Source organism: Sarcophilus harrisii, chromosome 1 (genome assembly GCF_902635505.1).
Source record: "Sarcophilus harrisii chromosome 1, mSarHar1.11, whole genome shotgun sequence".
Taxonomy (NCBI): Eukaryota; Metazoa; Chordata; class Mammalia; order Dasyuromorphia; family Dasyuridae; genus Sarcophilus; species Sarcophilus harrisii.
The window spans coordinates 454,085,985-454,100,897 of NC_045426.1; the positions used below are offsets into that span (position 1 = coordinate 454,085,985).

Consider the following 14,913-nt stretch of genomic DNA (forward strand, 5'->3'; position numbering starts at 1 on the left):
GGAAGTCAAGTGTCTTTCCTGGAACACATAGCTAGTAATTGTTTGATGCAGAATTTAAATTCAAGTCTTTAAACTCTATAACTCTTAAAATCTAGCAGTCTATCCCTTGTATCACCTCACTCATCTTGGCAAGGTGTTCTTATCTTTCTCCAGGAAGTCAGAATTTATATTTAAGACCAGAAGAATGGTTGAGAACATTAATCTCCAACCAGTCCTAGATGAAACTGTTTTAAAATGACATTTTTCAGATTATAACAGAACGTAGAAGACATCAAAAAGCATCTGTTATGATTATGGGATACCTCTGAAAAAACAAAACCTCAGCCAAATAACAAACCATGAAATCAGTTCTTGAGCCCAAGGAGTTTCTATTGTAAATACAAAATTTTTAGGGTGGGCAATAGTATTGAAGAAAGGCTTTAGGTAGGTAGGGGGTGACATCAGCTGAGATACAAATTAGGACTTTCACGTGGATTAAAAATCATTTACTGACAGAAAAAGACAGCATATTGAGTGAAAGGGAAGTTTTAAAATAGAGCTAAAATTGTAAAGTCACAGTTTCTGATTCAAAAAGGTTCCCAGAAACCCAGATAAAAAAAAAAAATGCAGCCGTTTTAAATTTTGTCAGGTCGGTAAAAAGAGCTTTCAACGTCCATTTGCACCTGCATCTCTGTTTTGCAAATATAGCACGCAAATTTTGTTTTTCTAAGTGGTTCAATAGAGCATGCTGCCTTACCAATGAAAAGTGACATTTGACTTCTGGAGTACTCTATATTTACGTTTAAGTAACTAAGAAAAAAATCGAATGACTTTACTAGTAGTCTAATGTCCCCAGAAAAGAGAGGGTGCTTAAAAAAATTTATTAAATGCGAGCTTCAGTTGCTTTAGAAATCTCCTTCCTTTCAGCCAGAGCGCAAGGATTTGCGCTTTGAATTTAGTAAACGCACTAGCTAGCCTCTAAGATAGGTTAAGGGACCGTCGGCGGAACAAGTCCCTTGGCGGACTCGCGCTCAGGTCCTCGAGGTAATTTCCATTTAGCTCCGGGAGGATCAGCCACGCCCGCTGCGCCCGCAACTCCACGTCGGACTCCCGCATGGCGGTGTGTGCCGGAACGTCTTACCTACCAGGAGCCAGTTTCGGCTGCCTACCCTGCAAGGAAGCGAGCGAAGGGCCCGCAGGCAGCGGCTACAGGGGCAAGGGATTGCGTAAACAGGCTCTGCTGAAGCCTCGGAATTAGCGCTACAGCGCCTGGGTAAGGGCCGAGTACCGAGTCCGCTTCCGCACTCCCTCGCCCCCGGGAAAACGCCAGGAACTCGCTTTCCCAGCTCGCCGTGCGCGTCCGTGCCCCCGTGCTCCGTCCCCTTGTGGGAGCCAAGATTCCCCACCTCCCACTCGCTCTCGGTCTCCCGGGCTTCGCCCAGTCAGCCCAGCCTTGTCATTTCTCCTCAGGTTCCTGGCGCCCCCTTCAGTAACCCCTGCGTCTCTTCACCCCGCAGCCTTTTCAGATTTTTTTTCTTCTAGTTTTAGCCAGTCTCTGGTCTGAGGTCTCTCCCCCACCCCCCTTCTTGCGCGCGCTCTCCCCGCCCCACCTCTTCCCCCACCCCGCTCGCGTGCGGCTGCCCCAGCCAATGAGGTTCGGGGCCGCGTGCGCAGATTCAAACGGCGGCTCTAGAGGGAGGCTGGGCGCGAGATTCGGCGGTGTGGACAAAACCCGCTGCAGGAGGCTGCTCGCCCCGCAGAGCTGCTCGCAGCGGGCAGGGCGGGGTGACGGTCGGGTCGGGCGCCGAATCGGACCTAGAGCAGGCGTAGACCGGGCAGGGGAGGCGGAAAAAGGCAACACTCTGCCGTGACATGTCTTTGGCATCCCTCACCAGGACGGGCCAGAGTTAGACGCGGGACCCGGGAGCCCCAGGGTGCGAGGTGGGGAGGTCACAGTCCATCCCCCTCCTACCCCGCCCGCCCGCCCGTCCCCGGCGGGACTCGCCCCATCGCCCTCCGTCCGGGGAGGGGGGGCGGTGAGGAGGGAACGAAGGCAGGAGAGAGGGTGGGAGAAGAGCCCGTTCTCGTCTGAGGCTGGAGGAGGCACAACCGCGTCCCCTGTCCAGCCCGTGCCTATGCGGTACTTGAAGGATGGCGAAAAGGTCGCGCAGGTGGGTGACTTCCTTCCCCTTTGCCCACGTCCGTAGGCACCGCCTCGCCTCTCCGCTTGTGGGGGCTCCGCCGCTCCATACCCCCTCCCCCCGGGCGGCCGTGACCCCTTCCCTAGCTCCGCGTCCCGCTTATTTCCTCCTCCCACCTTTGACTCAGACGCGGATCTGTGGGGGATTGTGGGGTGGGTGATGGGTGGGAGACCCTGTCATTAAAATACTTAAAAAGTGAAAATGACCTTAGTCCCCCTTCCCCCCCCCCCCCCAGCCCTGGCTGCCCCAGGGGGGTAATTAGCCCATCCTAGTCCCCAGGACCCCCCCATTGCCTCTGGGTTAAACTTCTCCAGCCCCATCCTCGGGGGCTCGGGCAGCTGTCAGAACACCTAATCCTGCAAGGGGCTTCTTCCTGGGTAAAATACTCTTTGCTTCGGTTCAGAAAATACTCCAGGAGATGAAAAGAGGGCGGAGTTTCTTTAATTCTGCTAGGACAACCGGAATATGAATCAAGGTGCTGTAAAAAAAAAAAAAAAATGGGGGGGGGGGATTATAATCTCAAGTAGTTGAGCGATGAATCTTTGCTTCATAAAAATGCCACATCAGCATATTTTACAGCCTCCAAAGTGGAAATCGTGGCCTTAATGAATTTAATTGCATGATTGACTGAACCCACTGGTACTACAAGACAGATGTTCTAATGAGCCTATAGTGCCACTTTCCCTTGAACTTTCTCCCTGGAGGGATGCAGAAAACCACTTTAGAATCGGACTCATTTTTTCGGGGTATGATAATGGACTAGAGGTCTGAGAGGTTTTTGGCCACCAATTCCAGAAGAGTCCAAGGGAATTTGAGAGACTGCAAAGTGTGATGGACTTGGAGTAAGTCCATTGGTCCACAACTATTGCTGCACCTTTGTGATCTTGTGCAAGTCACTTAACCTCTCTTTGTGGTTCAGTTTCCTTATCTATAAAGAAGTTGGAATAGGCAATCTTAAAAGTCTTATCTTCTAGAGGCTTTAATTTCTGTAATTACTTGTGTATTCTCTTCTTTTGTCATTATCTGTAGTTTTCTCTGTAAAGAAGTCTCAGACTGCTTGCAGTATCAAAGTAAAACAGTATTTATGATAGTTAATATTTGAATGTATTATATCTCTGACTACCTAGGTGTTAAACATATATTATGAAGTACACATTTTTGTTATTGAAGAATTCACAACAAGATGAATCATTGCAGTAAAAGACAAGACCTAGTCTTATTCTTTAGTGTCCTTATTCTTTAAAGTTTTAGAGCCGCCCCGAAACTGTGTGTAGTAAATAATAAAAAAAAAATAATCTTTCTAATTGTTATTATTTAGTAACCTGAAAAGGATGTTTTAGATTTTTTTTTAAGCGATCTGAATGTCATTATTTTTTCAGCTATATAACAATCTCAGATTTGCCCCGAGGTTGATGTTCTGACATTTAATATTCATATTTACCTTTGGACCCATTAAAAACACAGTTTGGGAAAAATCACAGATATTATTACTACAACTTATATTATTTAAAAAGTGAAATATAATTTCTTAAGCTCCAACTTTACAGAATCAAAGATGGAAAGGACCATATATACCATCTGGTCTAGCCTAGCACTCCTCTCTACACCATACATTTATTTATGGTGGTATGTAACTGTAATATAGGAAAAATCATTGACACCTTATACTGAAAGGGACAAAATTAAAAACCAGAAGCTACTTTCAGAAATCTCCAAGACACAGAGAACTAACAGTCTTTAGAATTTTAGGACCCTGAAGTGTAAACTTTGAATCTAGCAGATTGAATTTGTAGAAAATAAATTTCTTTTTAAAAATGGTAATCTAATGAATAAAGTGAGTAGGCTTATCCTTCCTTTTATCAAGTAAATAATAATTAAGTTTAAATTTCTGTTTATCTGGCTTTTGTATCTATTATTTTTGACATTAATTTTATTTAGATTTTTTTCTTTTTACTCAAACTCCATCAACCACTTGTGAGTGAAAAAGTTATCAAAGGACTTGATTCTCTTGTTTTCAAGCATAATAGCAAAAAATATCAGTATTAACTTTTTGTTACCATCTTATAGTTGGGAATGTTTCATATTTCTAGTATACAAAGTATAAAATATAAAGATATCTTGTTTCCCTTGTTTCTTTTCTCATGTTGATTACATTAGTTATATTGTTGACTTTAATTTCTTACTAGCTATTAAGTAAGTTAAAAATAGAAATTGTTAGTTGGAAGCTGCTAAGGTTAAATTGATAGAAAATAATAGAAAGTGTCATAAATCTTTTATAGTAATTAAACTTAGATATAAAAATAAAAAGAATCTATTCCTCTTGGGGAGAATGAAGGAGAATGGAATGCAAGAATAGCTACATAAAATGATGTTTTTCTTAGGCTTCTATATTGTAATGAGGTGCTTTGGACCATAAATATTTAGAATAAAATTAGTTTGTGTGTATGTAAATATAATTTATTTAGCTTAGAAGTTAATATAGTGTAAAATGAGGAAGTATGCCCTTGTTCATCACCCATAGGAAGTGTTTACTGTCTCTAATGATAGATGTCACAGATTATTTCCTTCCTTTCTTCTGTAATTGGAATTTTTTTTTAGACAATGATTTCATGTAGCACATCTCCCAAAGGCATTCTGTAACTAACAGTTAAAATATATTTATCACATAATCATTTTGCATAAGATCATAGACATGAATGCTGTATGATGTTATTTCTATGCAACTTGTAAAAAAAATACAATTTAAGTGAAGACCTTGTGTTACCTCAGGTGTGACATATAGAAGGTACTTTTGATCTGAATATTTTGTGAACATCAGGAATTAATTATTTATTAATTAAATTAAGTTATTAAGCATCAGGAAATAGCATTTTTTGTTATCTTTTTCTTTCAGTTATTTCTTCAATGATCTTATTCTTTCAAAGTGAATTGATGCATAGGTAGAATTATAAATATTGCTAAAACATCTAACATACCATAAGAGGTCATTCAATTCTTAAATTGAATTTTATTTTTTATAAAATTACAAATATATATTATTTATAAATTATACATTTTGCAAACGTATAAAATTTCAAAAACTGGGTTGCATATAACTTTACAGACAAAGAATTATAAGATAGAAAACTTTTCTGCTATTAACTTGGGTTGAGTCACACTTGAAATTTCTCAGAAATGAAATCACTATTAGTCATAAGGCAATAGCAAATCCTTCAGTGGGGAGGAGTAATAACATGAGAGAAGAAAAGAGAGCATTTCTTAATATAACATTTCCAATCAGGTTGGTAGTTTGTTTGCTTGTGGTCTGATCTGCAATTTCATTCATTGAAAGTTAACACCCTACTGATATAGGCCTGCAAGTGTTCTGCAACTTTGTCTTAAGACAATTTATTAGGGCATTGAGAGACTTGCCCACAGTCTCAAAACGATTATGTGTCAGAGTTGGAACATGAATCCAGTACTTTGTGACTTCGGGTGACTTTCAATACCCTGTATATGATACTGCCTGTCGTATAAGGTTTAAAAAACAACTCTGAAATAGGAAAAAGGGTGAATGGTTTTTGGTCATTGTTTTATCTGTCTTTCTAGCATTGGACAAATCATCTGACTTATGGTTAGTTTTCTGACTTTTTTCATCAATAAAATGAGTGTGTGTGTGTGTGTGTGTGTGCGTGCATACACATACACAAAGTTTCTTATTGGTAAGGTTTATTTTTTAATTAAATATTTTGTTAGAAATTTAACTTTGAAGATCAATTTAGCTCTCAAAGTAACTATTTAAATTTTTATTTAAAGTATAAAGTATCAGTTTTCATTCACTCCTAAATCCTCATTGGGATTTTGTCCATTCTTCTATTTATTCTAATTCACTTTTATATTGTTGTAGTTAGTATATCATTTATTCTTCTGATTTGGTTCCCCATCCTTACTCTTATTTCATAAAGGTCATTTCAGATTATTCAACCCATTTATTGGCTTTAATTGCATTTTGCCCTTCTAACATATAGATGTACCACAGTTTATTTCACCCTTTTATCTGTTATACATTTAGGGATTTTAATAGTTCTCTGCAACTGCTACAGCCTTTGAACTGACGGTTCCTTTTAGTTTCCTTTTCTTTGTACTTTCAGGCTATTTTTCTGGGACTTGAATTATTGGCTCAAACAATAAGGTTTCGTTTTTACATGGTTGGCTATAACCTTTCAATATTTAGTTTTCTTCTAATAGTCAAAAGAATCTCTTTGGAATGTGTGAAGACAAGTCCTTTGCTACACATTGGTGTTATGATGACAGCTCTTATTTGAATAAGCTATTAATGAATGCAATACACAATATTGGCCACAAGATGGCCTAATTTCACTTTGATAAATGAACCTAGTCACCTTCCTAACTGGAATGAGATGAAAATCACAGCTTCACACTTGAAGCAGTGTTTTACTAATTAAAAAGTATTTAGACATGGGACATTTTATTCAAAATCTAAAGTTATAATTTTCCTTCAAAATCTCCAGAAAATTAGTTATATCCTTACTTTTAAATCAAAAGTTGTTTTTATTTTTGTTTGGAAAGGAAATAACCAGAATTCCACTAACTCTACATTAGGTATTTAGCTACCTTGATGTACTTCTTTAAGGAGAATAACTAGTATCACTTAAAGATAGAATATAAAGGATAAGTTTGAATGCTAGCTATTTGCTCACTTATTTTTTTTTACATGTAGAGGCATAATTACATTGTTAATCTCAAGTTAAAATTATAGTTAACTAGGTTCATTAATCAGTAAGCATTTATTAAGCAATATTATATTTATTCTTCTTTGATAACCTTATTAATTTTTACTTAAGATTCTTTTCTCAGACTGGTTAACTACAAAATTAGTATTTTCTTTTGTAACAATCTTTCCTGTACCTACCCTCCACCCCAATTGTGCCAAATCATAGAACTAAATTCTGAATGGAAATTAAAAGACCGAGTTCAAGTTCTATTTCTGCTTTTACAACTCTAGAGAAATGACTTTGCTATTCTGCTGTGCTCTTTCTGCTCCCCTCCCTTATTTTTGATTAGTTATTTGTTCTAGCTTAATAATATCCTTATGGTAATTGACTGAATTTATTTAGGAAGAAAATATTGCCTTGGTAGAGGACTGAGTAATTGTAATGTGTATGTGAAAAGAGAGGGAGGGAGGGAGGGAGAGAGAGAGAGAGAGACAGTGTGTGTGTGTGTGTGTGTGTGTGTGTGTGTGTGTGTGTGTGTGTGTGTATGTATGTTATTTAAATAGGCAGAAAAATAGAGGAGATTTGATTTGACATGTCCCGGATTAAGGCAAACATTTTTATGGGCTTTATTTCTATTATTATCTAGTTGTCCTTGAGGATCTCTTTGGATGTGGTCACTCGTACTATTCCCATATTTCTGCCTTTATCACAGTATCCTAGAGTTTCATTCTTTGTACAGATGAGGAAATTGAAACCTAGAGATGATAGATAAGTGACTACCCTGGGTCATATTCAGAGCCAGAGCCTGGCCTTTTGACTCCAAGCCCACGGCTTTTCGCACTGTGCTATGCTGCCTCTTATATTGTCCATAAAGATAAAATGAGAGACTTTGTCAAGGCTTTACTGAAATTCAAAAAGAAAGTATAAAGGAGAAGTTATGTCTGTGGCATTCAACAACAACAAAAGATAATAATGTCCTGGAATGACCTGTTCTTGGTGAAGCCATGATGACTCTTGGCAAATGTCATTTTATTTTTAAAATGCTTACATGCCTTTAATAAGATGTTTCAGAATTTCGTCAGGATTGTAGGTCAAGGTCTTTAGTTTTTGGACTCAAAATCTTGTCACCCTCACCATCCCCTTCTACAATTTCTCCCCTCCCCCCCTTTTAAAGTCATGATAAGCATGATAAGGGAGCAATGATGACTGGAATCACTATGGTGAGGACTGGAAGAATGATAGTGTAAATAGATACATCAGAAGAGGTAGAGCATTTGGGGGGAAATAATGGTTGTAATTTGATATTGTTGAATCTAGGTAGAAATGTGATGTGGTCTGGATCTTCAAAAAAGATCAAGTCCAGTGATAGATTGGTTAGTTTGCACTGATAGCTCATTTTTATTAATGACTTAGGTGAACCATACATGGTTTGCTTATTAAGTTTGTATATAATACAAGAAAGTTAACACTGTAAGACAAACAGGATCCCAAATGGTTCTTTTTAAAAGAAAGTTTTTGTTGATACATTTTGTTTCAGAATAACATCCAGATTTTTATTGTACTCCTATTTGATTCCTTTACTATATAGTCTTTCCCTCAAATACTTGCTCACTGTGAAACCCAAACTGAACTTTGGTGCCACTTCCATGAGACTTTCCCTGATTTTCTTAGCAGTATTATATTCCTCTACAATTTTGCAAGTACTGAATTTGTTTTTGTATATGTTTGTATTCACTTAGTATGAGGGTTCTTAACTTTTTTGTGCATTGAAATAGTGATTTTTATTAAGTCATCTCTGACTCTTTGTGACTCCATGGATCATTCTTTTTTTCTTGGCAAAGATACTGGAGGTATTTGCCATTTTCTTCTGCAGTGAATTAAGGCAAACAGGTTAAGTGATATGGCCATGCGCTAAGGTCTGAGATTAGATTTGAACTTGGCTTTCCTCTCTTCAGTATTAGCACTTTTTTCACCTAGCCATCTAGCTGTCCCATGGCCCTATATATCCCCTTCTCAAAATAATGTTTTTAAAATACATAAGAATAAAAGGGATTACAAAGGAAGCCTATTGAATTGAAATTAAGATGTGATTTTTTTTTTTACCCATCCAAATTTATGAACCTCCAGAAATCTATCCACAAATCCTCTGGGGGTTCATAGATCCCAGATTAAGAATTTCTTTGCCATGGTAGAAGTAGTAAGCTCATTGAGGATAAGCACTGTTTTTGGTTTATTTTTGTATCCTTAGCACCTAGTACCTTGCAACTAGTACGTTCTAATAAAACATATGGAATTAAATTTGACAGGTTATAAATGTCATTTTACTTGATATTTTTCATTATTAGTAATTGTTTGGACATTTTTAATGTAGTTGATAGTTTTTATGTTATAATTTCTAATTTTTATTTTGGTAACAACATTTTTTGACTACTTATCTTTTGGTGAATGAGTTATAATCATAGTTTTGGATGTCACACTTTTATTGGAGATGCTTTACACCATTATTTCCCCCTATCTTTATATTTTCTTCTTCCAATTACATTTTTCATATGAAAACTTTTTAATATCTTTTATTTTTATGATATTTTATAGGCGATTGCTGATATTCATTCTAAAAGTATAAAAGAAAAATTATTACTTTTTTGACTTTTTAATATTTGGCTTTTTCATATTTTATTCTTTTATTCATTTGAAATTTATTATGGTATGTGGTATAAGATACTAATCTAAATCTGTTTTCTGTCATGTTGCTCCAAAGTTCCATGAATAATTTTTTTCTTTCTTTTTTACTTTGTGTTTTTGGGTTTCTACAAAATATGATTGCTACACACAATTCCTTTTGCATCTTGTTTATCTAATCTTTTACTGGACAGTTAAAATTATTTTGTATTCACTACAAGGTAATTTTTGACAAATTATTTTGAAATCTTATATTTCCAAACTGCCTTTCAAAGAGGTTCTGAACAGCTATATAATGATGGACCAAATTTAATATGAAATTTAATAATGACAAATCAGTATAAAACTTTACACTTGGGTTAAAAAATTTGCTGCTGATAAACAAGATATTGGCACATGACTAGACAATAGTTCATATGAGATTAAAATTTAGGTTTTAGTGGGATAAATAATTATTAAATGTAGATAAATTAATAGAGAAAGTATAAGCAGAATGGAGAAAAGACAGTGAAAGAATAAAGCCTGGACTATGCCTTCTTTTCATGGTGAATACTTGAATTTTTTTTTTCCCACTTGATGACAATGGCCATCCCTCCAAAATGTATCTAAATTGTTTGGTTTACCAAAGCAACAAATTGTGTATTGTATATATGTTTATTCAATAGTAAGCATGATAATTTCTTACATATATATATATAAAATCATTTTTTATTTTTTCTAAATACATCTTTTTAAAGATTATTCAAAACCTTGTGTTTCAAATTTTTCTCCAACCCAATGTAGATTAGGCATGTGTAATTCTTCTAAACATATTTCCATATTTATCAAGACATGATGATTCTTTTAAAAGAATATGTTATTGGATTACTTGCTATCTAGTGGAGGGAGTCGGGGGGAAGGAGGGAGGAAATTGAAGTACAAGATTTTATAAGGGTCAGTGTTTAAAAAATTATCCTTGCATACATTTTGAAAATAAAAAGCTTCAATTAAAAAGAAAAGAAATCATTCATATGTGAGGGTAAATTAATTGTTATTATCAGGTATTGCCTACAGGGAGGAAATCAGAATGCAGTGATGCCTTATATCCTTTGTAGAGAACCAGCAGGCATTATGGGTAGAGTGAAGAATCTTTGAACATTTAACTTGGTCTGAATTGTAAAATTATGGAAATTTAAGCCAAGGAATGTTGGAGAGGACTATGATGCATCTGTTTGCTTTTTTTTTTTTAATCAGTTTTGTAGGATTATATCTCAGTAGTAGTAATAATACTATATAATAATACTGTACTGTGAAGTGGAAAAGGAATTGATTTGTAGTCGGGATTCTGAATTTTATTCCTATGGTATATGTGAACGTGAGCAAGTCATGAACTTCCCTGACTTCTCTCTGGCATCTCTCAAATGGAAGAGGAGCTGTAGCAATCTAGTAAAATTAAGTCATGAAGAATTTATTAAACACTTAGTAGTAGTTTTAGCCACTAAGCAAAGGGAATACAAATAAAATGAAGCCTTTGCCCTCAAGGAACTGACATTCTAAAGAGAAAAGACTACACAGAAAAGAAAGTTAAAAAGGGGAGGGATAGTAAAGAAAGTATCCCTTTGAGTATAATGGAGAAAGCAGGAGTATTTTAAAGTTTCTTCCAACTCTAAATTAGTGATCCTTTGATTTCACTTTCAGAATTTTCATTTGAAATGTTAAATTATTACCTCACTATGTTTCAATCTCCATTGGATTAGTCAGTTCTCTTTGGAGGTGGATAGCAGTTTTCTTCGAGTCTTTTGGAATTGTCTTGAATCATTGTACTGATCAGAATAACCAAGTCTTTCACATTTGATTATTGTTACAATATTGTTGTCACTGTGTACAGTGTTCTAACTCCACTCCCTTCACTTTTCATCAACTCATATAATTCTTCCCAGGCTTTTCTAAAACCATCCCATTTGTCATTTCTTATGCACATTAGTATTCTATCAGCCATATACTACAACTTGTTCAGCCACTGTCCTAGTAGATGAGCATCCCTTCAATTTCCAATTCTTTGTTACCTCTAAAAGACCTGCTATAATTACCTTTTTACATATTGGTCCTTTTCCCTTTGATCTCTGCAATACAGACCTAGTAGTATTGCTGGGTCAAATGAACATTTTAATAGCGGTCTGGCTGTTGCCTCGTCTTAAGAGCTCAAAGAATATGAGTCATTTGATCTCAGAGGTGAGATGAATGAGGTGGGAGACTCATAGAGTGTGAAAAGAACTCCAGTTTATTATGTCGTGCAGACTTGTTGATATACATTTTTGCAAGCGTGATCAGTGCATGAACAGTAGGCATCCCCCAATCACCATTTAGAGAAGCAGCTCGTGGGCTTTGCATATGTATGATATCTGCCAATGGGAGGATAGCCAATCCAGCAACTCGTTCACAGGTGAGAGGCCCTATTAAGACATCCCTGCTTACAAGCAACTATCCTGTAATCCTCAGACCAAAATTCGTTTCCATGGTCACAAGTCATTGCTCCCTCCTCAGACAAAGGCTCTTCTGCAACGTGGCAGAAAACTTATTTTGTACCAAAGGTCGAGGTGGCCTCTGTATTCCCTTTCCGCAGGGTCTTATAGCCTAGCATCTGGGCATGATTCCAAATTATTTTCCATACTAGTTAGATCAATTCACAATTCTACCAACGGTGTATAAGTGTCCCTAATTTTTTACACTCCCTCCAGCATTTGTTATTTTTCTTTTTTGTCATGTTAATCAATCTAATAAGTATGAAGTGGCACCTCTACTCCCCATGCCTGTGACTTTCCAGAGCATAACATCCTTTCCTGGCCTCCACTGCTTGATATACATATATATATATATATATATATATATATATATATATATATATATATATATATATATATATATATTACTAAAAATAAGCCCTAATTGAAGGCTTGAAAGCAGGGATTGATATTTTTTATATACTTTTATATACTTACATCCTGGGTTAGCATAGTACCTAATATATAGTGAGCTCTTAACAAATACTTTTTCATTCATTTAATGCGTTTCAAGTGTCTTTGTCTTATCTCTTTAACTAGTAGGGTAAATTTATCTAGAATTAAGACTTATAAAGACTAGCATAATTTAAAGAATTAAATTAAAATGTTATGAAAGAATATATTAGTTAAGTCTATGGTGTCATAAGCATGGATACAAGTACAGATTCCAACTATATCCATGACTTTTTAATAATTCTCTTCCATATCTTTCTTTAGGTACTCCAAGAGAATCTATTCAGTATGCTGCAGGCTTTCCTGTGCTTCTTTTAATATCTCTGTGATTTGGAGAATCCAAATTGCTTGTTTTATTTTCAATAAATGACTAGCTCTTCTCCTTTTCTAGGTATATTTGATCTTGATATCTTTTATGCCACATTTCATACAAAAGTCATTGTTAGTATTATGCTGAAATCTATGTATAATGACCAGAGCTTTTAAAAAATTTTCCCTTTAGTTATTATAATTTTGATTTTTTCTAAAATTATTGGTATCCCAGTATTTGCAGCACCAGAATAAGATTAAAAAGTTGAACTTCTTTATCAAGCAGTTTGGAATCACTGAGAGCACTGGCAAAACTTTAGTTCAAAAAAAATTTTACATGAAAAGCATTAATGATTTCTTGATTATTACAGGACGAGTGAGAGGTGAATAGTAGATAAGAATAGTAATAGAGATATTAAGATATTATTCTTTAGTTTTAGGAAGATTTCTCTGGACTAGCATTTTTAGTGCAAAAATCAGTATTTTCATCAAAGATGTCTGTAGACTTGTTTTCTTCTTTATCAGCATTTCAGAAAATTGCCTTCATAACACTTTCTATGCTGCTTGTGAAAGTAAGCAAGGGAAATATCTCTTTTTTTTCCAAGAGTTAACTTAGGAAAAATTACAAAGTGGGTTGTCTTTGCTGTACTTACATCTTCTGTTCCCTGGTGCCTAGGGCCCTCAATCTACCCTTGCCATCGTCTCCACCACTACATCTTTTCCTGCTCTTCCCCCATTTATGTTTTCTATGTAGAATCTCTCCTTTTCTACTATAAAATTTCTTGTATACCTTACATTTATCCCCCAAATCAAAAGTCCTATTTATTCAGTGTAATAGGTGTAAGTTAGGAGAAAAACATCTGATAACTTCATAGTAAGGTTTGAATGACTGATCTAATCTCTTAATTGCCAATTGATAAAAGGTATAAGAATATGAACAGCAATTTAAAAAATTTTTAATAGATTTTCTTTTTTTTTTTTTATTAAGGCTTTTTATTTCAAAACACATGCATGGATAATTCTTCAACATTAACCCTTGTAAAATGTTGTGTTCCAATTTTTCCCTCCCTTCCCCTACCCTCTCCCTTAGATGGCAAGTAGTCCAATATATGTTAAACATGGTAGAAATATATGTTAAATCCAATATATGTATACATATTTATACAATAATCTTGCTGCACAAGATCAAGTTAAACTGGAAAAAATGAGAAGGAAAATAAAATGCAAGAAAACACCAACAAAAAGAGTGAAAATGCAAATGCTATGTTGTGAACCATACTCAGTTCCCACAGTCCTCACCCTGGGTGTAGATGGCTCTCTTCTCTGATGGTCATTGGAACTGGTCTGAATCATCTCATTGTTGAAGAGAGTCACATCCATCAGAACTGATCATTGTATAATCTTCTTGTTCCTGTGTACAACGATTTCCTGGTTCTGCTCATTTCACTTAGCATCAGTGAACCAGTTTTTCTTTTTATTTTCGTTTATTTATTTTTATTATAGATTTTTATTTATAAGGTATATGCATGGGTAATTTTTCAGCATTGACCCTTGCAAAACCCTCTTTTTCAACTTTTCCCCTCCTTCCCTCTCCCCCGTCCCCTAGATGGTAGATCTATACATATTAAATATGTTAAAGTATATGTTAAATACAATATTTGTATACATATCCATACAGCTATTTTTCTGCACAAGAAAAATCGGACTTAGACATAAGGTAAAAATAACCTGAGAAGGAAATAAAAAATGCAAGCAGACAAAAACAGAGGGAGTGGAAATGCTATGTTATGGTTCATATTCATTTCCTGTAGTTCTTTCTCTGGGTGTAGCTGATTCAATTCATTATTACTTCATCTCATTGTTGAAGAGAGCCATGTCCATCAGAATTGATCATCACATAGTATTGTTGTTGGAGTATATAATGATCTCCTGGTCCTTCTCATTTCACTCAGCATCAGTTCATGTAAGTCTCTCCAGGCCTTTCTGAAATCATCCTTCTGTTCATTTCTTACAAAACAATAATATTCTATAACATTC

General features: G+C 35.8%; 1 protein-coding gene across 5 annotated transcripts in view; it reads left to right on the forward strand.

The window, feature by feature from the left end:
• The first annotated feature begins 1,688 nt into the window (after positions 1 to 1,688).
• The window catches only part of MYBL1 (MYB proto-oncogene like 1), a 63,155-nt gene continuing 49,930 nt past the window's right edge, over positions 1,689 to 14,913 (forward strand). For 3 of the 5 annotated variants that reach the window (XM_031946329.1, XM_031946330.1, XM_031946331.1), the window contains exon 1: positions 1,689 to 2,150. In XM_031946329.1, coding sequence (XP_031802189.1) covers positions 2,131 to 2,150 — 20 coding nt within the window. In that variant the 5' untranslated portion in view covers positions 1,689 to 2,130. The remainder of the gene's footprint in view (positions 2,151 to 14,913) is intronic. The other 2 variants (XM_031946327.1, XM_031946328.1) reach the window with 1 other exon arrangement.